General features: G+C 45.8%; 1 protein-coding gene across 1 annotated transcript in view; it reads right to left on the minus strand.

Moving 5' to 3' along the window:
• LOC115140707 (potassium channel subfamily T member 1-like) overlaps positions 1 to 27,421 on the minus strand; it is a 110,828-nt gene that overhangs the window by 39,615 nt on the left and 43,792 nt on the right. The window contains exons 18-29 of the mRNA XM_065027009.1: positions 26,492 to 26,575; positions 24,867 to 24,961; positions 22,123 to 22,306; positions 18,773 to 18,937; positions 14,419 to 14,555; positions 13,109 to 13,172; positions 12,652 to 12,760; positions 11,115 to 11,223; positions 8,559 to 8,708; positions 7,997 to 8,232; positions 1,209 to 1,425; positions 268 to 373 (exon numbers count right to left, since the gene is read on the minus strand). Coding sequence (XP_064883081.1) covers positions 268 to 373; positions 1,209 to 1,425; positions 7,997 to 8,232; positions 8,559 to 8,708; positions 11,115 to 11,223; positions 12,652 to 12,760; positions 13,109 to 13,172; positions 14,419 to 14,555; positions 18,773 to 18,937; positions 22,123 to 22,306; positions 24,867 to 24,961; positions 26,492 to 26,575 — 1,656 coding nt within the window. The remainder of the gene's footprint in view (positions 1 to 267; positions 374 to 1,208; positions 1,426 to 7,996; positions 8,233 to 8,558; positions 8,709 to 11,114; positions 11,224 to 12,651; positions 12,761 to 13,108; positions 13,173 to 14,418; positions 14,556 to 18,772; positions 18,938 to 22,122; positions 22,307 to 24,866; positions 24,962 to 26,491; positions 26,576 to 27,421) is intronic.

The raw sequence follows: 27,421 nt of genomic DNA on the forward strand, positions 1-27,421 counted from the left end.
ATTGTGACAACACTAAACAGTTAGGTTTGTCTGCTGTATTCTATTATTCAAAGATACGTACACTTTCTATTCATACAGTCAAGTTTACAAGCTAATGTAACCATTGTTAAGACATGGTACAACCAACACAGCTCAACACAATAAGATATAATATGTTGTTTGCTGTCTTTGGAACAAGACTGTGTGGCTTAATAGTTACTACATGAGAGAACAAAACCAAGTTTGTTTGTCAACTATAGACTTCATTACATCCTTGTCTCTACTCACCTTGTCCAGACGAAGGCAGCAGAACGAGGCTTTCTGGGGTAAGAGATGGCACAGGGTTGGAGAGCTGCCAATGTAGGGCGAGTTGGGAGGATATCCTTTCACAAAACTGAGTTGAAAAATTTAAATGAACAACAAATACACACACTTTCAGTCAGAGAGACTTTAGAAGAGGCAATGAACCAAAAACTTTAGCGACAAGGCAATCTATTGAATAATGTTTCAATGTCAATCATTGACACCATCCATTTGTCATTGTGTCATTGACACAGCTATTTGTCAGTGTAAAGTATTGCACACATGTTGAAGGTTAACACAAAGGATTGATGGATTGTTACATACAGTATCGAGACCGAGTGTAGCCTTTTCTCAAAGGCTTGTTTATCATGACCACACAGGGGCACTGTGGGACTTCAAGAGATGACTGTATGGCTCATGACCAGAACACAATATAAAATTCTCTCTCTCTCTCTCTCCCTCTCTCCCCCTCTCTCTCTCTCTCTCTCTCTCTCTCTTCCATGCAGCAGTCTGCCATACCACAGTGTGTTACTTATGTAACTGTTGTCTAAGGGCTTCAATGGTATGCATTGAAAGATGTAAAGAAAGGGAGAAAGAAATAGAGTGAGAGAGAGAAAATAAGAAAAGAAAGAAAGAAAGGATCCACTCTAACCCCCCCACACATCTTCTCTTTCCTTTGGTGATGGAATGGATAGAGTAGCTGTGTGACTCAACATTGAGCTGAACAGACGTTATAAAAGCCATATTGACTGTTATCATATTGACTGTCAGTTAATAATGAAAACAATCATTCTAGCTACAGCCCAGCCATAAGCCATGGCCTGTAGCGTTGAAACCAGTGAGGGCTGATACACCATTTCGGAAACACAGCCCAAGCCCTTCCAACTTCCCTTTGCCCTCCACGACATCTCTGATTGGACACTCACTCGGACACCGACGAGCTCTCCTCATCTGATTGGTTGGTTTCGTCCTCTGATTGGTCACTGAGCAGGTCGCAGGGCAGGATGGAGGAGGAGTCAGCGATCTCCAAGACGGGGGCGATGCTGGGCCGTCTGCTTCCAGACCCATTCTCTGTGGGCAGGGTCAGCTTGCTGCTGTCCTCTGGGGGGTCCGTCGGGTTCTGGAGGTCCATGGCGACCGTCCCTGAAAGAGGTGGTTGAATGGTTGGTAAGATAGTTGGTCGGTACAATGGGGCGGTAGTGTGATGGAATTGGGCACCACTGATAGATAGATAGATTAGTTGTTGTAATTGTTTACAGAAACCTTAAGTTGATATACTATGATTTCCTATGAATACTCTATACTCTATAGTGCAGTGTAAGCACATTTTATGTTGCCTTGCCTTGCATGATTCATTATCTAATCATCTTTTCGTGTGAAATGAACCAGCTGACGTGCTAACTGCACTGTCATTGCTTCTGGTTGAATTAGTGAAGTCACTTAGTCTTTTGTCCTTGTCCAAAGCAGCACACTCATCCATCAAACTCATGTGTCCTCGATGCACTGAATTTTATTAGACTTTACAGACGAATGTCCTCAATGTTATCTATTCAACACTATCCGATCTACCCCCCATCTAGTTGAACAAAAAGTACATGTATCCATATAAGACAGCTGTACTATACAGTACCTGGACAACGAGCAGTTGAATACAACATGTTTTTCATAGATTGTGTCAACTGAATGAATGTCCTTGAGTTTTTTGTCCTCGTGATAAATTACATATTCTAAAGCCTTCAATCCATTTCGATGTGTCTACCTTGTATCTCATTTCTGAAAGGTTAAACATCGGGCATATCTTAATCTTGTTGTACTGGGAGGTAGCAGCATCCAACGCAAGTACAAGTACATTTTTTGATAAACAGAACTAAAACGATGCCAAACTATGTGCAAAAAGCCTGCAAAGAACTGATTAACAGCAAATCACAGGAGGTTGGTGGCACCTTAATTGGGGAGGACGGGCTTGTGATAATGTCTGGAGCGGAATAGCTGGAATGGCATCAAATACAGCAAACACATGGTTTGATGCCATTCCATTGGCTCCGTTCCAGCCATTATTATGAGCCGTCCTCCCCTCAGCAGCCTCCACTGCAACACATTTACGGAAAACATCAACCTATACCAATACAACAGAACAACTGTGTTGACAGAAATCCTTCTCCAACTACACTACGGTGTTGCCTTACAACAGGACAATTCAATAGTAGCAACATGCACAAACTTACCATACGAAGTGGCCTGATCAACTTTAACACGTCGTAGCAAAACAACAACAACAAAAACAACAACAACAACAGAAAACAAGTCAACCCAGAAAAGGAAAAAAAACTATAGTCAGACAAGAACACATGCATGAAGTCACAAGAATACAAAACAACCATCACCACCAACATGTTAATGGCAACATTGCACTGTGAAAGGTAGCATTGCACTGGGAAAGGTAACATTGCACTGTGAAAGGTAGCATTGCAATGTGAAAGGTAGCGTTGCACTGTGAAAGGGTGTATTGCACTGTGAAAGGTAGCGTTGCACTGCGAAAGGTAGCGTTGCACTGTGAAAGGTAGCATTGACCTGTGAAAGGTAGCGTTGCACTGTGAAAGGAAGTATTCTCTCACGCCCTTGCAACACTGGGTGTCACTCCTCTGATTTTCCCTCCCTCCGTCTGATCTTTATAAGACTCGGCCATTCCTCCTCACTCCCTTCCTCCCTGATCTTTATAAGACTCGGCCATTCCTCCTCACTCCCTTCCTCCCTGATCTTTATAAGACTCGGCCATTCCTCCTCACTCACTCCCTCCCTTCATCCCTGACTTTTATTAGACTCGGCCATTCCTCCTCCCTCCCTCCCTTCCTCCCTGATCTCTATAAGACTCGGCCATTCCTCCTCCCTCCCTCCCTCCCTCCGTTCCTGATCTTTATAAGACTCGGCCATTCCTCCTCCCTCCCTCCCTTCCTCCCTGATCTTTATAAGACTCGGCCATTCCTCCTCACTCCCCCCCTCCCTTCCTCCCTGATCTTTATAAGACTCGGCCATTCCTCCTCACTCCCTTCCTCCCTGATCTTTATAAGACTCGGCCATTCCTCCTCACTCCCTCCCTTCCTCCCTGATCTTTATAAGACTCAGCCCTTCCTCCCTGATCTTTATAAGACTCGGCCATTCCTCCTCCCTCCCTCCCTCCCTCCCTCCCTCCCTCCCTCCCTCCCACCCTGATCTTTATAAGACTCGGCCATTCCTCCTCACTCCCCCCTCCCTTCCTCCCTGATCTTTATAAGACTCGGCCATTCCTCCTCCCTCCCTCCCTTCCTCCCTGATCTTTATAAGACTCGGCCATTCCTCCTCCCTCCCTCCCTCCCTCCCTCCCTTCCTCCCTGATCTTTATAAGACTCGGCCATTCCTCCTCACTCCCCCTCCCTTCCTCCCTGATCTTTATAAGACTCGGCCATTCCTCCTCACTCCCTCCCTTCCTCCCTGATCTTTATAAGACTCGGCCATTCCTCCTAACTCCCTCCCTCCCTCTCTGATCTTTATAAGACTCGGCCATTCCTCCTCACTCCCTCCCTCCCTTCCTCCCTGATCTTTATAAGACTCGACCATTCCTCCTCCCTCCCTCCCTTATCTCTATAAGACTCGGCCATTCCTCCTCCCTCCCTGCCTCCCTCCCTCCCTGATCTTTATAAGACTCTGCCATTCCTCCTCCCTCCCTCCCTGATCTTTATAAGACTCGGCCATTCCTCCTCACTCCCTCCCTCCCTTCCTCCCTGATCTTTATAAGACTCGGCCATTCCTCCTCCCTCCCTCCCTGACTTTTATAAGACTCGGCCATTCGTCCTCCCTCCCTCCCTTATCTTTATAAGACTCGACCATTCCTCCTCCCTCCCTCCCTTCCTCCCTGATCTCTGTAAGACTCGACCATTCCTCCTCCCTCCCTCCCTTATCTCTATAAGACTCGGCCATTCCTCCTCCCTCCCTGCCTCCCTCCCTCCCTGATCTTTATAAGACTCGGCCATTCCTCCTCCCTCCCTCCCTGATCTTTATAAGACTCGGCCATTCCTCCTCACTCCCTCCCTCCCTTCCTCCCTGATCTTTATAAGACTCGGCCATTCCTCCTCCCTCCCTCCCTGACTTTTATAAGACTCGGCCATTCGTCCTCACTCCCTCCCTTATCTTTATAAGACTCGACCATTCCTCCTCCCTCCCTCCCTTCCTCCCTGATCTCTGTAAGACTCGGCCATTCCTCCTCCTCCCTCCCTCCCTCCCTCCCTCCCTCCCTCCCTCCCTCCCTCCCTCCCTCCCTGATCTTTATAAGACTCGGCCATTCCTCCCTCCCTCCCTCCCTGACTTTTATAAGACTCGGCCATTCGTCCTCACTCCCTCCCTTCCTCCCTGATCTTTATAAGACTCGACCATTCCTCCTCCCTCCCTCCCTTCCTCCCTGATCTCTGTAAGACTCGGCCATTCCTCCTCCCTCCCTCCTCCCTCCCTTCCTCCCTGATCTTTATAAGACTCGGCCATTCCTCCTCACTCCCTCCCTCACTTCCTCCCTGATCTTTATAAGACTCGGCCATTCCTCCTCACTCCCTCCCTCCCTGATCTTTATAAGACTCGGCCATTCCTCCTCACTCCCTCCCTTCCTCCCTGACTTTTATAAGACTCGGCCATTCCTCCTCCCTCCCTTCCTCCCTGATCGTCATAAGACTCGGCCATTCCTCCTCACGCCATCCCTCCCTCCCTGATCTTTATAAGACTCAGCCATTCCTCCTCCTCCCTCCCTCCCTCCCTCCCTCCCTCCCTCCCTGATCTTTATAAGACTCGCCATTCCTCCTCACTCCCTCCCTCCCTTCCTCCCTGATCTTTATAAGACTCGGCCATTCCTCCTCCCTCCCTTCCTCCCTGATCTTTATAAGACTCGGCCATTCCTCCTCCCTCCCTCCCTGATCTTTATAAGACTCGGCCATTCCTCCTCCCTCCCTTCCTCCCTGATCTTTATAAGACTCGGCCATTCCTCCTCACTCCCTCCCTCCCTGATCTTTATAAGACTTGGCCATTCCTCCTCACTCCCTCCCTCCCTTATCTTTATAAGACTCGGCCATTCCTCCTCACTCCCCCCCTCCCTTCCTCCCTGATCTTTATAAGACTCGACCATTCCTCCTCCCTCCCCTTTCTCCCTGATCTTTATAAGACTCGGCCATTCCTCCTCCCTCCCTCCCTCCCTTCCTCCCTGATCTCTATAAGACTCGGCCATTCCTCCTCCCTCCCTTCCTCCCTGATCTTTATAAGACTCGGCCATTCCTCCTCCCTCCCTTCCTCGCTGATCTTTATAAGACTCGGCCATTCCTCCTCCCTCCCTCCCTTCCTCCCTGATCTCTATAAGACTCGGCCATTCCTCCTCCCTCCCTCCCTCCCTCCTTCCTGATCTTTATAAGACTCGGCCATTCCTCCTCACTCCCTCCCTTCCTCCCTGATCTTTATAAGACTCGGCCATTCCTCCTCCCCCTCCCTTCCTCCCTGATCTTTACAAGACTCGGCCATTCCTCCTCCCTCCCTCCCTGATCTTTATAAGACTCGGCCGTTCCTCCTCCCTCCCTCCCTTCCTCCCTGATCTTTATAAGACTCGGCCATTCCTCCTCACTCCCTCCCTTCCTCCCTGATCTTTATAAGACTCAGCCATTCCTCCTCCCCCCCTCCCTTCCTCCCTGATCTTTATAAGACTCGGCCATTCCTCCTCCCTCCCTGATCTTTATAAGACTCGGCCGCTCCTCCTCCCTCCCTCCCTTCCTCCCTGATCTTTATAAGACTCGGCCATTCCTCCTCCCTCCCTCCCTGATCTTTATAAGACTCGGCCATTCCTCCTCCCTCCCTCCCTCCCTTCCTGATCTTTATAAGACTCGGCCATTCCTCCTCACTCCTTCCCTTCCTGATCTTTATAAGACTCGGCCATTCCTCCTCCCTCCCTCCCTCCCTCCCTCCCTCCCTTCCTCCTGATCTTTATAAGACTCGGCCATTCCTCCTCCCTCCCTCCCTTCCTCCCTGATCTTTATAAGACTCGGCCATTCCTCCTCACTCCCTCCCTCCCTGATCTTTATAAGACTCGGCCATTCCTCCTCACTCCCTCCCTTCCTGATCTTTATAAGACTCGGCCATTCCTCCTCACTCCCTCCCTCCCTTCCTCCCTGATCTTTATAAGACTCGGCCATTCCTCCTCACTCCCTCCCTTCCTGATCTTTATAAGACTCGGCCATTCCTCCTCACTCCCTCCCTTCCTCCCTGATCTTTATAAGACTCAGCCATTCCTCCTCCCCCCCTCCCTTCCTCCCTGATCTTTATAAGACTCGGCCATTCCTCCTCCCTCCCTCCCTGATCTTTATAAGACTCGGCCGTTCCTCCTCCCTCCCTCCCTTCCTCCCTGATCTTTATAAGACTCAGCCATTCCTCCTCACTCCCTCCCTCCCTTCCTCCCTGATCTTTATAAGACTCGGCCATTCCTCCTCCCTCCCTCCCTTCCTCCCTGATCTTTATAAGCCTCGGCCATTCCTCCTCCCTCCCTCCCTGATCTTTATAAGACTCGGCCATTCCTCCTCCCTCCCTTCCTGATCTTTATAAGACTCGGCCATTCCTCCTCACTCCCTCCCTTCCTGATCTTTATAAGACTCGGCCTTTCCTCCTCACTCCCTCCCTTCCTGATCTTTATAAGACTCGGCCATTCCTCCTCCCTCCCTCCCTCCCTTCCTCCCTGATCTTTATAAGACTCGGCCATTCCTCCTCCCTCCCTCCCTTCCTCCCTGATCTTTATAAGACTCGGCCATTCCTCCTCCCTCCCTCCCTCCCTTCCTGATCTTTATAAGACTCGGCCATTCCTCCTCCCTCCCTCCCTCCCTGATCTTTATAAGACTCGGCCATTCCTCCTCACTCCCTCCCTCCCTGATCTTTATAAGACTCGGCCATTCCTCCTCACTCCCTCCCTTCCTGATCTTTATAAGACTCAGCCATTCCTCCTCACTCCCTCCCTCCCTTCCTCCCTGATCTTTATAAGACTCGGCCATTCCTCCTCACTCCCTCCCTCCCTCCCTCCCTGATCTTTATAAGACTCGGCCATTCCTCCTCACTCCCTCCCTCCCTGATTTTTATAAGACTCGGCCATTCCTCCTCACTCCCTCCCTCCCTCCCTGATCTTTATAAGACTCTGCCATTCTTCATCACTCCCTACTCGACTCTCATTCTGCATTAGGCTCACCAGTGTTGGGGAAGCTACTCTGAAAATATAGTTTACCAAGCTACCAATTACTTTACACTGGGATAAGTTAAGCTACACTAAAGCTACCCTTAAGAAAAATTATAAAAAATGTCATAGACTACAAATTGCAAGAACAGATCACTCTGTAGTCAGATGTCAACATAATGTGTGATTTAGCCTAAAAAACACAGAAAGTGAGAATTAGGTAGCCCCGATTCCCCCAAAAAGTTGTGTGTATTTCAAATAGTTAGCTACACCACTACATGGCAAAACAAGTTATTAATTACTGAACAAAACACTACAAAGACTAGAATTTAGATCAACTACAACCAAGCTAGTGCAAAATGTACTGTAATTAAATGACTAGTTGTTACATTACATGTAGTTCATTACCTCCCAACACTGAGGCTCACCCATCCCTCCTCCCCCTCACCTGCTCCCCTTTACTAAGCTATCCCTCCCTCCCTTCCCTTCGTTCCTCACCCATACTGGCGATGATGCTGTGTACAGGCACCCTGGAGGGGGCATCGTACAGCCCGGCCACCGGCAGGCCCTTGTTGTCCTTCTCCTCCTGTTTAAAGATGAAGGCGCTGTTCTCCTCCTTGGTGATGTTGATGTAGTAGCAGGTGTCTGGGGCAGCCATGATGTGGCGAGGACCAGGGTTCAGCAGGATGCTCTTGTTGTCCTCCCTCTTCACCCCGATTAGACACACACCATACCTGAGGGGAGATGAAGAACAGCCATCTGGTATGCTGTGCTTAGTGTAATCCAGTGGTGCACAACTCTGGTTCTAAAGGGCTTCTGGCTACAGGCTATGCCGGTTTGCCTTGGTTTGACAGAGAGTGATTAACCTCGAAGCCATGAACCAAGAGACAAATACCCAGAGAGCCTATCTAATCGAAACCCAAGAATATGCCACATATTTACAGATGTATTAATCAAGTCCCAGGGTAAACGGACACTAAGCCTGCTGTCATCAAGGTTTGCAGAGTGTCAGAGAACAGCAAGAAGGTCTTATACAAGCCATGGGAGGAAGTCTACTCACTTCTTGTGTGCGTGGAAGGAGGCATATGTGAAACTCTTCCCATCATACTCCCCAAAGAACTTGCTGTCACAGAGGCGGATATGGTAGACCTCGTTCCCCGAGCACCGTCCGTACGTCCTCTGCCACTGTTCTGGAGACAGCTGGCCTTCCCTGTAGTCAAAAACAGAAGAAGTGGAGAACTCATTGTGGCCTTATGTCCCAATGGGGAGGAATATGACTGATGAAGTAAGGGGATGAAAATAATTGATGAAGTAAGGGGATGAAGATGACTGATGAAGTAATGGGATGAAAATGACTGATGAAGGTGATGAAGAAGATTGATGAAGTAAGGGGATGAAGATGACTGATGACGTAAGTTGATGAAAATGATTGATGAAGTAAGGGGATGAAGATGACTGATGAAGTAAGGGGATGAAGATGACTGATGACGTAAGGTGATGAAAATGATTGATGAAGTAAGGGGATGAAGATGACTGATGACGTAAGGGGATGAAGATGACTGATTAAGTAAGGTGATGAAGATGAGTGATGAAGCCTTGACCTGAGATGTTAAAGAAACGTGAAGGACTGAAGGACTGAAGGACTGTTAGAGCAATGTGAGGGCCTGTGACAGTGATGAACTACTTAGCTATCATGTAGAGACTCTGATACCCTTTTCACATTACTGTCTCCACCTGACCCGTAATGTGCTGTTTGAGATATTTTATTTTCACATTGTTCTTTCCAGCACATTTCCAGGAACTATAGTCAGAGGTCATGCCCATATGGGGCGTAGGGGCACGTGGCCCCTCAAATTTGTCCTGTTAAAAACGTTAAATGTAAAAATATATATATTTAGTCTTTTCTGGTAGAATTTTTTGTTGTTGTTTCTCTGTAATACTACAAGCCACATATGAATTGTATGAAGTTGTGTTTAGCCCAGATAGGTTACCCATCTCCCAACCTCATAACTAGCTACCAAGAAGTCATTTCAGGCTATCAATTAAGTTAGACCAGTTATCTCCCAACTCATTGTAATTCCTGACTTGATTTGCAACTCAGCACCTTTCCTTGTCTTGATTGACAGCTCCATCAAACAAATTGCTTCTGAACTTTTATGAGCTTGTAAGTCCCGCCATCTAAATCTCCAACCAATAATTACCTTGTTGAGAATAAGGTCATCCCAACACAGCAATTACTCTCTTTCTCTTTCTCTCTCACTCTCTCACTCTCATTCTCTCACTCTCTTTCTCTCTCTCATTCTCTCTCCTCCTCTCTCTTCATTCTCTCTCCTCATTCTCTCACTCTCTCTCACACACTCTCTCTCTCACTCTCTCTCTCACACTCTCTCTCACTCTCTCTTTCTCACTCTCTTTCTCTCTCACTCTCTCTCACTCTCATTCTCTCTCACTCTCTTTCTCTCTCTCATTCTCTCTCCTCCTCTCTCCTCATTCTCTCTCCTCATTCTCTCTCTCTCTCACACACTCTCTCTCTCATTCTCTCTCACTCTCTCACTCTCATTCTCTCTCACTCTCTTTCTCTCTCTCATTCTCTCTCCTCTCTCCTCATTCTCTCTCCTCATTCTCTCACTCTCTCTCACACACTCTCTCTCTCACTCTCTCTCTCACACTCTCTCTCACTCTCTCTTTCTCACTCTCTTTCTCTCTCACTCTCTCTCACTCTCATTCTCTCTCACTCTCTTTCTCTCTCTCATTCTCTCTCCTCCTCTCTCCTCATTCTCTCACTCTCTCTCACACACTCTCTCTCTCACTCTCTCTCTCACACTCTCTCTCACTCTCTCTTTCTCTCTCACTCTCTCTCACTCTCTCTCTTCTCTTTCTCTCTACCTTTTAATCAATCTGATGACTTCAGAGAAAACTCATTTATTGGAGTTGTCTTTTCCCAAAAACCTGTCACCATTTATGACATAGCCTTTCTAATTATTTCCATAAAGAGGATAAGAATGGATTCTCTGCTGCGTCAAGCTGTTGATATTATAACGATGCTGAACAGATTTTATCATCTTGGCTTGGTGTTGATGGCAGCGCGCTGTGAGATTGATGAGTGTGGAGGCCCAAGGTAAAGTTTATGGCAACGCAGTAGATTTCAGGGAGGAGTCATTAATTAGGTACATGCTTTAGACTAATGACAAATGTGCCTGTTGTTGTTGTCGTAGCAACTTGGGACTTGTTTACAAAGGAGGACACCTCATTCACAGGAGGTAGTGGCACCTTAATTGGGGAGGATGGGCTTGTGGTAATTGCTGGAGAGGTATGAGTGGCATGGTATCAAGTACATCAAACACATGGTTTCTATGTGTTTGATGGCATTCCATTAGCTCTGTTCCAGCCATTATTATGAACCGTCCTCCCCTCAGCAGCCTCCACTGACCTCAATGTATAGGTTACTGTTTCACAAAACAAAACCTGCAACGATCTCTGTATAATAAGGCATTTTATTTGTAGAACGCTTTCTCACAAACCCAAAGATTGAGGTTTATGGTTTCAATAGTGATACCTCATTGTGGGGTTTTCAGTAGGAGGAGAGAATCATCAGTGTTTTAATGGGTGTACTCACTGTCCTCTGGAAGTGTGCACCAGGAGTGTGACCAGTGTGGATGTGGCTGGACACACACAGTTCAGGGCCAGCATGGCGAACTTGAATTCCTCCTCACAGACTACGTGATCTAACAAATAAAACAGAATACTGCAATCAGTGCAAATAGGTGATGTAACAACTTTGTTTTGAAAGGAGTGCACCGGACAGAGATGGAGAGACTGGGGGGGACTGAGGGGAGGGAGCAAAACACAGAGTTGGAGAAAGAGAGTAAAAAAGAGAGAGAGGGACAGGGAGACTGAGAGAAAGAGAGAGCGGGACAGGGACAGGGAGAGTGAGAGAAAGAGAGGGACAGGGAGATTGATAGAAAGAGAGATAGGGACAGGGAGACAGAGAGAGAGAGAGGGACAGGGAGACTTATAGAAAGAGAGAGAGGGACAGGGAGACTGAGAGAAAGAGAGAGGGACAGGAAGACTGATAGAAAGAGAGAGGGACAGGAAGACTGATAGAAAGAGAGAGAGGGACAGGGAGACTGAGAGAGAGAGAGAGAGCGAGAGGGACAGGAGACTGAGAGAGAGAGAGAGAGGGACAGGGAGACTGATAGAAAGAGAGAGGGACAGGGAGACTGAGAGAAAGAGAGAGAGGGACAGGGAGACAGAGAGAGAGAGAGGGACAGGGAGACTTATAGAAAGAGAGAGAGGGACAGGGAGACTGAGAGAAAGAGAGAGGGACAGGAAGACTGATAGAAAGAGAGAGGGACAGGAAGACTGATAGAAAGAGAGAGAGGGACAGGGAGACTGAGAGAGAGAGAGAGAGCGAGAGGGACAGGGAGACTGAGAGAGAGAGAGAGAGAGGGACAGGGAGACTGATAGAAAGAGAGAGGGACAGGGAGACTGAGAGAAAGAGAGAGAGGGACAGGGAGACAGAGAGAGAGAGAGGGACAGGGAGACTTATAGAAAGAGAGAGAGGGACAGGGAGACTGAGAGAAAGAGAGAGGGACAGGAAGACTGATAGAAAGAGAGAGGGACAGGAAGACTGATAGAAAGAGAGAGAGGGACAGGGAGACTGAGAGAGAGAGAGAGAGAGCGAGAGGGACAGGGAGACTGAGAGAGAGAGAGAGAGAGGGACAGGGAGACTGATAGAAAGAGAGAGGGACAGGGAGACTGAGAGAGTGAGAGGGACATGGAGACTGATAGAAAGAGAGAGAGGGAAAGGGAGATTGAGAGAGAGAGGGACAGGGAGACTGATATAAAGAGAGAGAGGGACAGTGAGACAGAGAGAGAGAGGGACAGGTAGACTGATAGAAAGAGACAGAGGGACAGGGAGACAGAGAGAGAAAGGGACAGGGAGACTGATAGAAAGAGAGAGAGGGACAGGGAGACTGAGAGAGAGAGAGGGACAGGGAGACTGACAGAAAGAGAGAGAGGGACAGGGAGACAGAGAGAGAGAGGGACAGGTAGACTGATAGAAAGAGACAGAGGGACAGGGAGACAGAGAGAGAGAGGGACAGGGAGACTGATAGAAAGAGACAGAGACAAAGAAAGCAAGGAAAGCTCACCAGCAAACTTCACATGGAATTTGTTCTCTGGTTTGAGGATCTGGACATACAGGGGGCAGTTTGGGGCAAAGTCCTTCACAGCCCAGGCTCTGAGGATGGTCTGGTGGTCCTGCAGGACAAAACAACATTCATTTCCATCTGCTACTTCCAACACTTTCACCCTCACTCAACCGGAAATGTAATTCTGATTTTATGAGTCATTTTATTAGGCCAGCTGGACTGTTATGTGCATACAATATGAGTTTATAAATCCAATACTTATTTTTCATTTCTGTCCATTTTGTAAAATCAGCTGAGTGGAAAAGTAAACTAGTTCTTAAGCCACAGGTCCAATACGCACAATCTCACTGAGTTAGAGTGGAAATATTCAGTTCATTGCAATCACAACTCAATTAATGTATTGAGTAAGGATTGCAATGCGCTAATTATGAAGTCATGAGCCTGATAATGAACTTACAGCCGCAGTGCGGTCCACCTCATTCCTACTGCTCAGGATAAAACAAGCTTCTGCATCATCCATCCTGTAGGAAACAAACTGGTTTAACAGAAACACACACACACACACACACACACACACACACACACACACACACACACCAGGGCCAGGGAAGCTTCGGACAGGTAATATTAGTGAGAACTGTCCGAGAGAAAAGCTAAGAGGCTAAATCTGCATGCTGTTGTAATGTTCACCGTATTGTCACACTGCATTACTGTCATGGTTTTCATCAGAGTATTTTCATGTGATAACGGCAGAGTGGATGGGTGAGCTGCTGGGTGAATTTATGACTGTTATCACTGAACGACCATGCAGTCCTGTGCTGCAGTGGACAGGGTAAATGTCATGCCATCCCAGTTTCCTCTCATGGGGACAAGCAGTATTACCACAATTCAACCATCCATCACCACCCCTTAACATCCACCCTACGACTACAATAAAATCAGAGCAGCTGCATATATCAATGGCTTCCTGTATTGTGTTCCTGACAGGGCAACTTCTGCCACTGCCAACACTGCCAACACGATTTGATGTGATCGATCTCAGCTATGATTTGTGTTGATGCATATGAACTTGGCTGTTGTGATGAGAGTGAGCCGTACGGAGAAATCCCATTACACTGATATACTAGGAGAGGACAGCCAACTGAATTAACACCTTTGACTGACCTTTCCTGACTTTACCACTCTCTTATCTGTCAGCAGCACAAGGTGCACAAACTCACTCACAGATCAGAAAGTCTATCAACCAGTAACTGAACTGTGAGGACTCAACAACAGGCTCATTAGAGGTTTAATCTGATCTGCAATTACCAACTCAGGCCTCTGTGACCTCAATTGATGGTGTTATGATCTTCAACAGGCTCATTAGAGGTTTAATCTGATCTGCAATTACCAACTCAGGCCTCTGTGACCTCAACTAATGGTGTTATGATCTTCTCTGATACCCCTTGCTTCCCTTTACACTCTTAGAAAAAAATATGCTTTTTAGAACTTGAACCTTTTGGGTTCCAGGTTGTCGTAGGGTTCTACATGGAACACAAAATAGTTATACCTGGAACCACAAAGGGTTCTAACTGGAACCAAAAAGTGTTCTCCTATGGGGACAGCCGAAGAACCGTTTTGGAACCCTCTTTTTGCAAATAAATATGTTATAGAATGGAGCTGTCAAAGAGATATTTCGTTCTATGTATTCCACAACGTTTCCCTGCGGAACACTGCACTTCTCTTCCGTTGAGACTCTTTAGGCCCAGTGGGCGGTGGGTCACTCACTTGGCCCTCATGAGGTCTGTGTCTTTGAGCGCTGAGCCCTGGAGATAGATGACCCTCTGGGACCACAGGGGGATCTGGAGGACACGACGCACCTGGATGTCCATCTCCGTAGGGCACAGGATCACCACATAGTAGTCCTGCAGGGTAGATACCTGTTAGATACCTAACATCAGGAGAGCAGGGTAGATACCGGGCTCTATTCCTGTAGAGACCTACCAAATAACATAGCCCTGAACAAGGGCTCTATTCCTGTAGAGACCTACCAAATAACATAGCTCTATTCCTGTAGAGACCTACCAAATAACATAGCTCTATTCCTGTAGAGACCTACCAAATAGCATAGCTATATTCCTGTAGAGACCTACCAAATAACATAGCTATATTCCTGTAGAGACCTACCAAATAACATAGCTCTATTCCTGTAGAGACCTACCAAATAACATAGCTCTATTCCTGTAGAGACCTACCAAATAACATAGCCCTATTCCTGTAGAGACCTACCAAATAACATAGCTCTATTCCTGTAGAGACCTACCAAATAACATAGCTCTATTCCTGTAGAGACCTACCAAATAACATAGCTCTATTCCTGTAGAGAGCTACCAAATAACATAGCTCTATTCCTATAGAGACCTACCAAATAACATAGCTCTATTCCTGTAGAGACCTACCAAATAACATAGCTCTATTCCTGTAGAGACCTACCAAATAACACAGCTCTATTCCTGTAGAGACCTACCAAATAACATAGCTATATTCCTGTAGAGACCTACCAAATAACATAGCTCTATTCCTGTAGAGACCTACCAAATAACATAGCTATATTCCTGTAGAGACCTACCAAATAACATAGCTCTATTCCTGTAGAGACCTACCAAATAACATAGCCCTGAACAAGGGTGTCACGCTCTGACCATAGTTCTTTTGTGTTTTCCTTGTTTTAGTGTTGGTCAGGACGTGAGCTGGGTGGGCATTCTATGTTGTGTGTGTAGTTTGTCTATTTCTATGTTTGGCCTGATATGGTTCTCAATCAGAGGCAGGTGTTAGTCATTGTCTCTGATTGGGAACCATATTTAGGTAGCCTGTTTTGTGTTGGGATTTGTGGGTGGTTGTTTCCTGTCTTTGTGTTTCCTCACCAGTTAGGACTGTTTCGGTTTTTCACGTTTATTGTTTTGTATTCTGTTCATGTTGAGTTACCATATTAAAATAACATGAACTATAACCACGCTGCTTTTTGGTCCGCCTCTCCTTCCCAGGAAGAAAGCCGTCACAAAGGGCTCTATTCCTGTAGAGACCTACCAAATAACATAACCCTGAACAAGGGCTCTATTCCTGTAGAGACCTACCAAATAACATAGCCCTGAACAAGGGCTCTATTCCTGTAGAGACCTACCAAATAACATAGCCCTGAACAAGGGCTCTATTCCTGTAGAGACCTACCAAATAACATAGCTCTATTCCTGTAGAGACCTACCAAATAACATAGCCTCTCTATTACTGTAGAGACCACCAATATCATAGCCTCTCTATTACTGTAGAGACCTACCAATATCATAGCCTCTCTATTCCTGTAGATACCTACCAATATCATAGCCTCTCTATTACTGTAGAGACCTACCAATATCATAGCCTCTCTATTACTGTAGAGACTACCAATATCATAGCCTTCCTCTATTACTGTAGAGACCTACCAATATCATAGCCTCTCTATTACTGTAGAGACCTACCAATATCATAGCCTCTATTACTGTAGAGACCTACCAATATCATAGCCTCTATTACTGTAGAGACCTACCAATATCATAGGCTCTCTATTCCTGTAGAGACCTACCAATATCATAGCCTCTCTATTACTGTAGAGACCTACCAATATCATAGCCTCTCTATTACTGTAGAGACTACCAATATCATAGCCTTCCTCTATTACTGTAGAGACTACCAATATCATAGCCTCTCTATTACTGTAGAGACCTACCAATATCATAGCCTCTCTATTACTGTAGAGACTACCAATATCATAGCCTTCCTCTATTACTGTAGAGACCTACCAATATCATAGGCTCTCTATTCCTGTAGATACCTACCAATATCATAGCCTCTCTATTACTGTAGAGACCTACCAATATCATAGCCTCTCTATTACTGTAGAGACCTACCAATATCATAGCCTCTCTATTACTGTAGAGACCTACCAATATCATAGCCTCTCTATTACTGTAGAGACCTACCAATATCATAGCCTTCCTCTATTACTGTAGAGACCTACCAATATCATAGCCTCTCTATTACTGTAGAGACCTACCAATATCATAGCCTTCCTCTATTACTGTAGAGACCTACCAATATCATAGCCTTCCTCTATTACTGTAGAGACCTACCAATATCATAGCCTTCCTATATTACTGTAGATACCTACCAATATCATAGCCTCTCTATTCCTGTAGAGACCTACCAATATCATAGCCTCTCTATTACTGTAGAAACTTACCAATATCATAGCCTCTCTATTACTGTAGAGACCTACCAATATCATACCCTATCTATTACTGTAGAGACCTACCAATATCATAGTCTTCCTCTATTACTGTAGAGACCTACCAATATCATAGTCTTCCTCTATTCCTGTAGAGACCTACCAATATCATAGCCTCTCTATTACTGTAGAGACCTACCAATATCATAGCCTCTCTATTACTGTAGAGACCTACCAATATCATAGCCTCTCTATTACTGTAGAGACCTACCAATATCATAGCCTCTCTATTACTGTAGAGACCTACCAATATCATTGCCTCTCTATTACTGTAGAGACCTACCAATATCATAGCCTCTCTATTACTGTAGAGACCTACCAATATCATAGCCTCTATTACTGTAGAGACTACCAATATCATAGCCTTCCTCTATTACTGTAGAGACCTACCAATATCATAGGCTCTCTATTCCTGTAGAGACCTACCAATATCATAGCCTTCCTCTATTACTGTAGAGACCTACCAATATCATAGCCTTCCTCTATTACTGTAGAGACCTACCAATATCATAGCCTTCCTCTATTACTGTAGAGACCTACCAATATCATAGCCTTCCTCTATTACTGTAGATACCTACCAATATCATAGCCTTCCTCTATTACTGTAGAGACATACCAATATCATAGCCTCTCTATTACTGTAGAGACCTACCAATATCATAGCCTCTCTATTACTGTAGAGACTACCAATATCATAGCCTTCCTCTATTACTGTAGAGACCTACCAATATCATAGCCTCTCTATTACTGTAGATACCTTCCAATATCATAGTATTCCTCTATTCCCGTAGAGACCTAACAATATCATAGCCTTCCTCTATTACTGTAGAGACCTACCAATATCATAGCCTCTCTATTACTGTAGATACCTACCAATATCATAGTCTTCCTCTATTACTGTAGAGACCTACCAATATCATAGTCGTCCTCTATTCCTGTAGAGACCTAACAATATCATAGCCTTCCTCTATTACTGTAGAGACCTACCAATATCATAGTCTCTCTATTACTGTAGAGACCTACCAATATCATAGCCTCTATTACTGTAGAGACTACCAATATCATAGCCTTCCTCTATTACTGTAGAGACCTACCAATATCATAGGCTCTCTATTCCTGTAGAGACCTACCAATATCATAGCCTCTCTATTACTGTAGAAACTTACCAATATCATAGCCTCTCTATTACTGTAGAGACCTACCAATATCATAGCCTATCTATTACTGTAGAGACCTACCAATATCATAGTCTTCCTCTATTACTGTAGAGACCTACCAATATCATAGTCTTCCTCTATTCCTGTAGAGACCTACCAATATCATAGCCTCTCTATTACTGTAGAGACCTACCAATATCATAGCCTCTCTATTACTGTAGAGACCTACCAATATCATAGCCTCTCTATTACTGTAGAGACCTACCAATATCATAGCCTCTCTATTACTGTAGAGACCTACCAATATCATTGCCTCTCTATTACTGTAGAGACCTACCAATATCATAGCCTCTCTATTACTGTAGAGACCTACCAATATCATTGCCTCTCTATTACTGTAGAGACCTACCAATATCATAGCCTCTCTATTGCTGTAGAGACTACCAATATCATAGCCTCTCTATTACTCTAGAGACCTACCAATATCATTGCCTCTCTATTACTGTAGAGACCTACCAATATCATAGTCTTCCTCTATTACTGTAGAGACCTACCAATATCATTGCCTTCCTCTATTACTGTAGAGACCTACCAATATCATAGTCTTCCTCGATTACTGTAGAGACCTACCTATATCATTGCCTCTCTATTACTGTAGACCGACCTGTAATCTAGGATGAGCGTAGAACTCATTGAGGAAGTCCATGAGCAAGTCTATCTTCAGAGAGCTGACACACAGGACGGCATGTTTCTCTGTCTGGGCACGGTGTCTGCTGTAGTTCCCTCCTGACTTCTGACGCTCCATCCACAGATAGGCCAACTCCTCAAACTGACACACACACACACACACACACACGCACACACATATTTGAGGTTACAACAATCTACTGTACGGTTTGTAATACACTTACGGCATAACATGTTAGGAGGGTGACAGAAAGAGAAGGGTGACAGAGGTAGGAGGGTGACAGAGGTAGGAGGGTGACAGAAAGAGAAGGGTGACAGAGGTAGGAGGGTGACAGAGGTAGGAGGGTGACAGAAAGAGAAGGGTGACAGAGGTAGGAGGGTGACAGAGGTAGGAGGGTGACAGAGGTAGGAGGGTGACAGAAAGAGAAGGGTGACAGGGGTAGGAGGGTCACAGAGGTAGGAGGGTGACAGATGTAGGAGGGTGACAGAAAGAGAAGGGTGACAGAGGTAGGAGGGTGACAGAGATAGGGGGTGACAGAGGTAGGAGGGTGACAGAGGTAGGAGGGTGACAGAGGTAGGAGGGTGACAGAAAGAGAAGGGTGACAGAGGTAGGAGGGTGACAGAGGTAGGAGGGTGACAGAAAGAGAAGGGTGACAGAGGTAGGAGGGTGACATAAAGAGAAGGGTGACAGAGGTAGGAGGGTGACAGAGGTAGGAGGGTGACATAAAGAGAAGGGTGACAGAGGTAGGAAGGTGACAGAGGTAGGAGGGTGACAGAAAGAGAAGGGTGACAGAGGTAGGAGGGTGACAGAGGTAGGAGGTTGACAGAGGTAGGAGGGTGACAGAAAGAGAAGGGGTGGCAGAGGTAGGAGGGTGACAGAGGTAGGAGGGTGACAGAAAGAGAAGGGTGACAGAGGTAGGAGGGTGACAGAAAGAGAAGGGTGACAGAGGTAGGAGGGTGACAGAGGTAGGAGGGTGACAGAAAGAGAAGGGTGACAGAGGTAGGAGGGTGACAGAGGTAGGAGGGTGACAGAAAGAGAAGGGTGACAGAGGTAGGAGGGTGACAGAGGTAGGAGGGTGACAGAAAGAGAAGGGGTGACAGAGGTAGGAGGGTGACAGAGGTAGGAGGGTGACAGAAAGAGAAGGGTGACAGAGTGGGGAGTTAAACTGCTGATGCTGCAGGAAGGTTCATCAAATGTATTTCTATGGATTCTATTCATCAGTTAATTTATACTGTGGGGATTTAGTCCACATACTGTATAAAAAGGTTTAATGAGGAGGGCTGCTGCTGGAACTAAGATATAGGAGGATAACTAACAAGGTGTTGTTGTGCCTCACTCTCAGCGAGAACAAAGCTTTGAGTTGTGTTCTCATTACTGACGATGGACGGTGCATGTGAGGTCGGAGCATGACAAGCAAATGATGTTCATTCTCAGAAAGTTTGCCGTCATACGTTGGCATTGTTTACACAGGACGTCTACGTCTGTTTGTTTGTTCTAGAACATGAAGAACATGAAGTTTGTTCAAGCAGTCTTAGCGTTGAGGATGTTACTTCATGACTGGTTACTACTATACATCTATAATTTCAAAACAGTACTTATCAGGCCATTCTTTGTTTTTAACCTTTATTTAACTAGGCAAGTCAGTTAAGAACACATTCTTATTTTCAATGACGGCCTAGGAACAGTGGGTTAACTGCCTTGTTCAGGGGCAGAACAACAGATTTTTACCTTGTCAGCTCGGGGATTTGATCTTGCAACCTTTCGGACACTAGTCCAACGCTCTAACCACTAGGCTACCCTGCCACCCCGAACTTCCTAGTCCAGAACAGACTATGGGAGGCACACAGTACTACATAGAGCATGGAATTCTATTCCACATCAGGCAACTGAGGGAAGCAATAGACTCAGATAAAAAAATATAAGCCTTATGGAACAGCAGCGACTGAGACACACACAGGAACAGACACACGCATACGCACACACACTCTACACACACAGGAACAGACACACGCTAGCACCCACACTCTACACACACAGGAACAGACACACGCTAGCACCCACACTCTACACACACAGGAACAGACACAGGTATACGCACACACATGCTAGCACCCACACTCTACACACACGTACATTGTAATATTGTTGTATGGTGGTATTATACCTGTTGTATTGTAGATATGTAGTGGTGTAATAATGTTATATGATTTATCTTGTATCTTATATAATGTGCCTTAATGCGTTTGGACGCCAGGAAGAGTAGCTGCTGTCTTGGCAGGAACTAATGGAGAACCCTAATAAACCCCAGGAAGAGTAGCTGCTGCCTTGGCAGGAACTAATGGAGAACCCTAATAAACCCCAGGAAGAGTAGCTGCTGCCTTGGCAGGAACTAATGGGGATCCATAATAAACCCCAGGAAGAGTAGCTGCTGCCTTGGCAGGAACTAATGGAGAACCCTAATAAACCCCAGGAAGAGTAGCTGCTGCCTTGGCAGGAACTAATGGGGATCCATAATAAACCCCAGGAAGAGTAGCTGCTGCCTTGGCAGGAACTAATGGAGAACCCTAATAAACCCCAGGAAGAGTAGCTGCTGCCTTGGCAGGAACTAATGGGGACCCATAATAAACCCCAGGAAGAGTAGCTGCTGCCTTGGCAGGAACTAATGGAGAACCCTAATAAACCCCAGGAAGAGTAGCTGCTGCCTTGGCAGGAACTAATGGGGATCCATAATAAACCACAGGAAGAGTAGCTGCTGCCTTGGCAGGAACTAATGGGGATCCATAATAAACCCCAGGAAGAGTAGCTGCTGCCTTGGCAGGAACTAATGGAGAACCCTAATAAACCCCAGGAAGAGTACCTGCTGCCTTGGCAGGAACTAATGGGGATCCATAATAAACCCCAGGAAGAGTAGCTGCTGCCTTGGCAGGAACTAATGGGGATCCATAATAAACCCCAGGAAGAGTAGCTGCTGCCTTGGCAGGAACTAATGGAGAACCCTAATAAACCCCAGGAAGAGTAGCTGCTGCCTTGGCAGGAACTAATGGGGATCCATAATAAACCCCAGGAAGAGTAGCTGCTGCCTTGGCAGGAACTAATGGAGAACCCTAATAAACCCCAGGAAGAGTAGCTGCTGCCTTGGCAGGAACTAATGGGGATCCATAATAAACCCCAGGAAGAGTAGCTGCTGCCTTGGCAGGAACTAATGGAGAACCCTAATAAATACAAAAACAAATTAAATCTTGTGAAATCTTTCAGCCTCAATTATCCTTGGAAAACAGCTGTGGTAATAGGCTATTGTGTAAGCACTGTTATATACAGTGTCATACCTGTAGCGGGAGGACCACGAGAGCCACACAGATGAGAATAACCACCAGCAGCTGAGAGGGCCAGATATGAGGTGTAACGTCACCGTAGCCCACGGTAGAGAAGGTGACGATGCAGAAATACAGAGAGTTGAACAGAGTCAGGTTCTGATTGGATGCTCTCTCAAGATGCTGGATACCACACGCCCTGGAAGGAGGAGAGGGATTTCACATTTAGGGGTGACATTTTGCACAAGGTAGTCTCGCGAGCACAGATGATTGACATCGTATGTTGCTGAATTTGCGTTATGGAGAACCACTATAATGCCGGAACTCAGAGCTTCAGATGTCGGATCTGGACTTGATCGATCCTTAAGTTACAGGGAATTTTCCAGATGCAATTTTAAATGAGCTCCGTGCGTGGCTGAAAATGAACAGCTCTCTTTCTCTCCATGCGGGGGCAGTCGAGTCATTGGGATCAGGGTTTGCTATCAAAATGATGTTCTCTCTCTCTCGCTCGCTCAAACGCTAACGCTAGCTCCTACTACTGCAACATTCAAACTTATAAAATCTATCTGAAACACAGCCATACACATCAACAACCGTCGTTTCATATACAGTGTCAAGTGTATGTTCAAGTTTTTTATTTTATTTTATTTATTTATTTCACCTTTATTTAACCAGGTAGGCTAGTTGAGAACAAGTTCTCATTTGCAACTGCAACCTGGCCAAGATAAAGCAAAGAAGTGTGACACAGACAACACAGAGTTACACATGGAGCAAAGAAAGTCTATATACAGTGTGTGCAAATGGCATGAGGAGGTAGGCAATATGAATGAACTGTCAAAGTTACGAATGAACTGTCAAAGTTACGAATGAACTGTCAAAATGGAGTTCAATTGTGGCCTGGGGTGGTCTAGCAGTTAGGGCTGCTGCCTTCAGTGCAAACATATAGGCCTACTGTGTCTGCGTGGGTTTGATTCCGGCCCACGGGCCTTCTGGCACAAATAACTCAATCCCCAGATAGACTTGATGTAGTTACACATTTCAAATATGGACAGTCCAAGGTTATTATACCCCGATCTTGATAAGAAATGACCGTATCAGACACTGTTGGATAACTTAAATAGGGAACGAATAGAATGATGAGAGTCAGTAGGCTACACCAACATTAGTTTCCTTTCACACAAAGTGTTAAAATGATTGGCCAGAACCGGGCGTGAACTTCTGATACTCGGCACTGAAGCTTGCTGCTCAGACCACTGCACTATGTCAGGTCACAACGCTCTAGCAAGCCTTGAGGATACTGGATGGTATGAGGTCGGTTGGTTAGCGGAGCCTTCCCCGAACCATAGCCCCCTAGGTACGCTACTGCATTGTATAGCCTGTATAGCCCCCTAGGTACGCTACTGCATTGTATAGCCTGTATAGCCCCCTAGGTACGCTACTGCATTGTATAGCCTGTATAGCCCCCTAGGTACGCTACTGCATTGTATAGCCTGTATAGCCCCCTAGGTACGCTACTGCATTGTATAGCCTGTATAGCCCCCTAGGTACGCTACTGCATTGTATAGCCTGTATAGCCCCCTAGGTACGCTACTGCATTGTATAGCCTGTATAGCCCCCTAGGTACGCTACTGCATTGTATAGCCTGTATAGCCCCCTAGGTACGCTACTGCATTGTATAACAAACACTGCTTCCAGTTGCCCCCTGGCTTTATTCAAATCCTCCTGCAGCAGGATTATTTTCCTCCTGTGAGGAAGATCCGGCATCTGTTTGCACGAGGAAAGAGCAGTGAGCTTATTTGAATAAGGACTGGTTCAATTAAAACATGGACACATTGAATGATCAATGGCTCCCGAGTGGCACAGCGGTCTAAGGCACTGCATCTCAGCGCTTGAGGTGTCACTACAGACACCCTGGTTTGAATCCAGGCTGTATCACAACAGGCTGTGACTGGGAGTCCCATAGGGCGGCTCACAATTGGCCCTGCATCGTCCGGGTTTGGCGGTGTAGGCCGTCATTGTAAATAAGAATTTGTTCTTAACTTTCTTGCCTTGTTAAATAAAGGTGAAATAAAATTACAAATCAAAAAGTCTAAGAGAAAGGTGAATTACACATAATGATGATCCAATGTAACCTAACTTACTGTTACAACTTGGCCTGAGTCCTACTGATCTCATCACTTGTGATATTTAAACAGACAGTTAGACATACATATACTATCCACATTGAAATTCAGCCTGGCAGATTAAGGATCAACACCCTACATTCCCAACGATCGATGCACCACAACACTTCTGCTCTGACCTGTTGAATCAGTGAGAATCACACCATTGATTCTGCTATCTGTTCTGCCTGACTTCCTCAGTTCATTTCCTGTATTGGATAATGAGGAGTCAAGATGTCAGTGGATGGAGGAGAGGAGAGGAGAAGGTCCCAGGGATGAAGGGGGAGATCAGGGGCTGTATTTCATTCCAGAAAGTTGTTTCCTCCTAGATACCCTTGTTCACTCCCCTTCACAGATCTGAAACAACTGGGCATGAGAAAACTATCTGTGTGCCATGATGGTTGTTGATGTTGTCATAACAACCAAGTCCACCTCCTTTTTTCAATGTTACTTACCCTTAACCAGATTCTATCAGATCTGTGAGTGGGAATGAAAAAGGGCAGATGGCAGGGAACAGCTTTGTGGAATGAGTTGCGGCCCATGAGCCCAGATTTAGGAAGCTCCAGGGAAGAGAGGCTGGGATCAGAGGACACATACCCAGTGAAGACCAGACAGAGTAGGGTGCAGATGAGGATGAGAACCTGGTTGAACATGGCTGAGTGGGTCCTCTGAATGGCACGATGGAGATCATTCTGAGGGTAAAGAGGGGGGAGGGATAGAAGCAGAGCGAGGGTAGGAGAGATACAGAGAGAGGGTTAGGGTTCATGTTAAATCGGTTGGTCAGTCAGTTGGTCTGCTGTCCTGGCTAGTCTGTCAGTCTGTCAGTCTGCACCATCTATCTGTCTATTTATCTCGCTTTAAAACCTATCTGCCTTGCTGGTTACTTTGATACTGATGCAGTCAACCTTACATACAGCATACATGGGCTGCAGTGAACATGCAGCCCATGTCACACCTTGTCAATGTTTCTGTTTGGCTGAAGCCCCACTTCAGTCTCTTCAAGCTACATACCCACCATGTCCCTTGTTAATGTTTCTGTTTGGCTGAAGCCCCACTTCAGTCTCTTCAAGCTACATACCCACCATGTCCCTTGTTAATGTTTCTGTTTGGCTGAAGCCCCACTTCAGTCTCTTCAAGCTACATACCCACCATGCCCCTTCATACCTTGTTAATGTTTCTGTTTGGCTGAAGCCCTACTTCAGTCTCTTCAAGCTACCTACCCACCATGCCCCTTCATACCTTGTTAATGTTTCTGTTTGGCTGAAGCCCCACTTCAATCTCTTCAAGCTACATACCCACCATGCCCCTTCATACCTTGTTAATGTTTCTGTTTGGCTGAAGCCCCACTGCAATCTCTTCAAGCTACATACCCACCATGTCCCTTGTTAATGTTTCTGTTTGGCTGAAGCCTCACTTCAGTCTCTTCAAGCTACATACCCACCATGCCCCTTCATACCTTGCTAATGTTTCTGTTTGGCTGAAGCCCCACTTCAGTCTCTTCAAGCTACCTACCCACCATGTCCCTTGTTAATGTTTCTGTTTGGCTGAAGCCCCACTTCAGTCTCTTCAAGCTACATACCCACCATGTCCCTTGTTAATGTTTCTGTTTGGCTGAAGCCCCACTTCAGTCTCTTCAAGCTACCTACCCACCATGTCCCTTGTTAATGTTTCTGTTTGGCTGAAGCCCCACTTCAGTCTCTTCAAGCTACCTACCCACCATGTCCCTTGTTAATGTTTCTGTTTGGCTGAAGCCCCACTTCAGTCTCTTCAAGCTACCTATCCACCATGTCCCTTGTTAATGTTTCTGTTTGGTTGAAGCCTCCCCTTCAACCTCTCCAGGCTGGACCTGTTCTCCCTCTCAGAACTGGTCTCCTCGGCCCTGGACCTAACCATCTGTCCACAGAGATACATGCAGGCTCTTGCTCAAATCTATACTCATTGCCTTCCTAAAACTTTTTTTCTTAAACTGACAGGGAATCTACAGACTATTCATAACCAGGGAATTCTTACCAGGGCGCTTCTACACCCACATAATGCAGAGTTAAGTTATTCTATAGCAACTATTCTGCAAGCAGGCTATATACAGCATAATCTGAAAACTGAAGCATTTTAATAGGAAGAACCCATGTATTCCCTGCCAACAAAACTACATCATTATGACATCATTGCAACCAGTTCTGTCCAGTTTTGACTGCTGCGTCGTGGCTGTAGCATATACTCACAATCATATTCTCCAGGGCACACTTGGCTAACCAGCAGTTGAGAAACACTGGGATGAAGATGTTTCTCAATGGAGGCCAGAAGATCTGAAGAGACAATTGGGATGAATTCATATGCACAGTGTGCAGTGTACACTCCCATCATCAGGTTTCAACACTCACAGTCCCACATTACCATCCTCCCAGGTCTCTAGAGCTATACTCATAATATAAACATAAACATTGCAAAGGTCATTTGTTGTCTTCTACCCCCAAGCTATAAGACTGTTGAACAATTAATCAAATGCCCCCCCCCCCTTTTTGTTATTACACTGCTACTACTCACTTTTTATTATCCATGCAGTCACTTTACACCTACCTACCTACCTACCTACCTACCTACCTACATACATGTACAAATGACATCCACTTTGTACCGGTACCCCTGTTTATAGCCTCCTTATTATTATTTTATTGTGTTACTATTTATTTTATTTTTACTTTAATTTATTTAGTAAATATTTTCTTAACATTATTTATTGAACTGTATTGTTGGTTAAGGGCTTGTAAGTAAGCATTTCACAGTAAGGTCTACTACACCTGTTGTATTCAGCGCATGTGACAAATACAATTTGATTTGATGTTCACTAATTGGCCTTGTTTGCTTTGTGGAATATGGTTTGAGCCACTGAAATGAATCTATTTGTCAGCACCACATTCCTCATGGTGTATCCTGTCACATTCCTCATGGTGTATCCTGTCACATTCCTCATGGTGTATCCTGTCACATTCCTCACATTCCTCATGGTGTATCATGTCACATTCCTCATGGTGTATCCTGTCACATTCCTCACATTCCTCATGGTGTATCCTGTCACATTCCTCATGGTGTATCCTGTCACATTCCTCATGGTGTATCCTGTCACATTCCTCACATTCCTCATGGTGTATCCT

Source organism: Oncorhynchus nerka, linkage group LG13 (genome assembly GCF_034236695.1).
Source record: "Oncorhynchus nerka isolate Pitt River linkage group LG13, Oner_Uvic_2.0, whole genome shotgun sequence".
Taxonomy (NCBI): Eukaryota; Metazoa; Chordata; class Actinopteri; order Salmoniformes; family Salmonidae; genus Oncorhynchus; species Oncorhynchus nerka.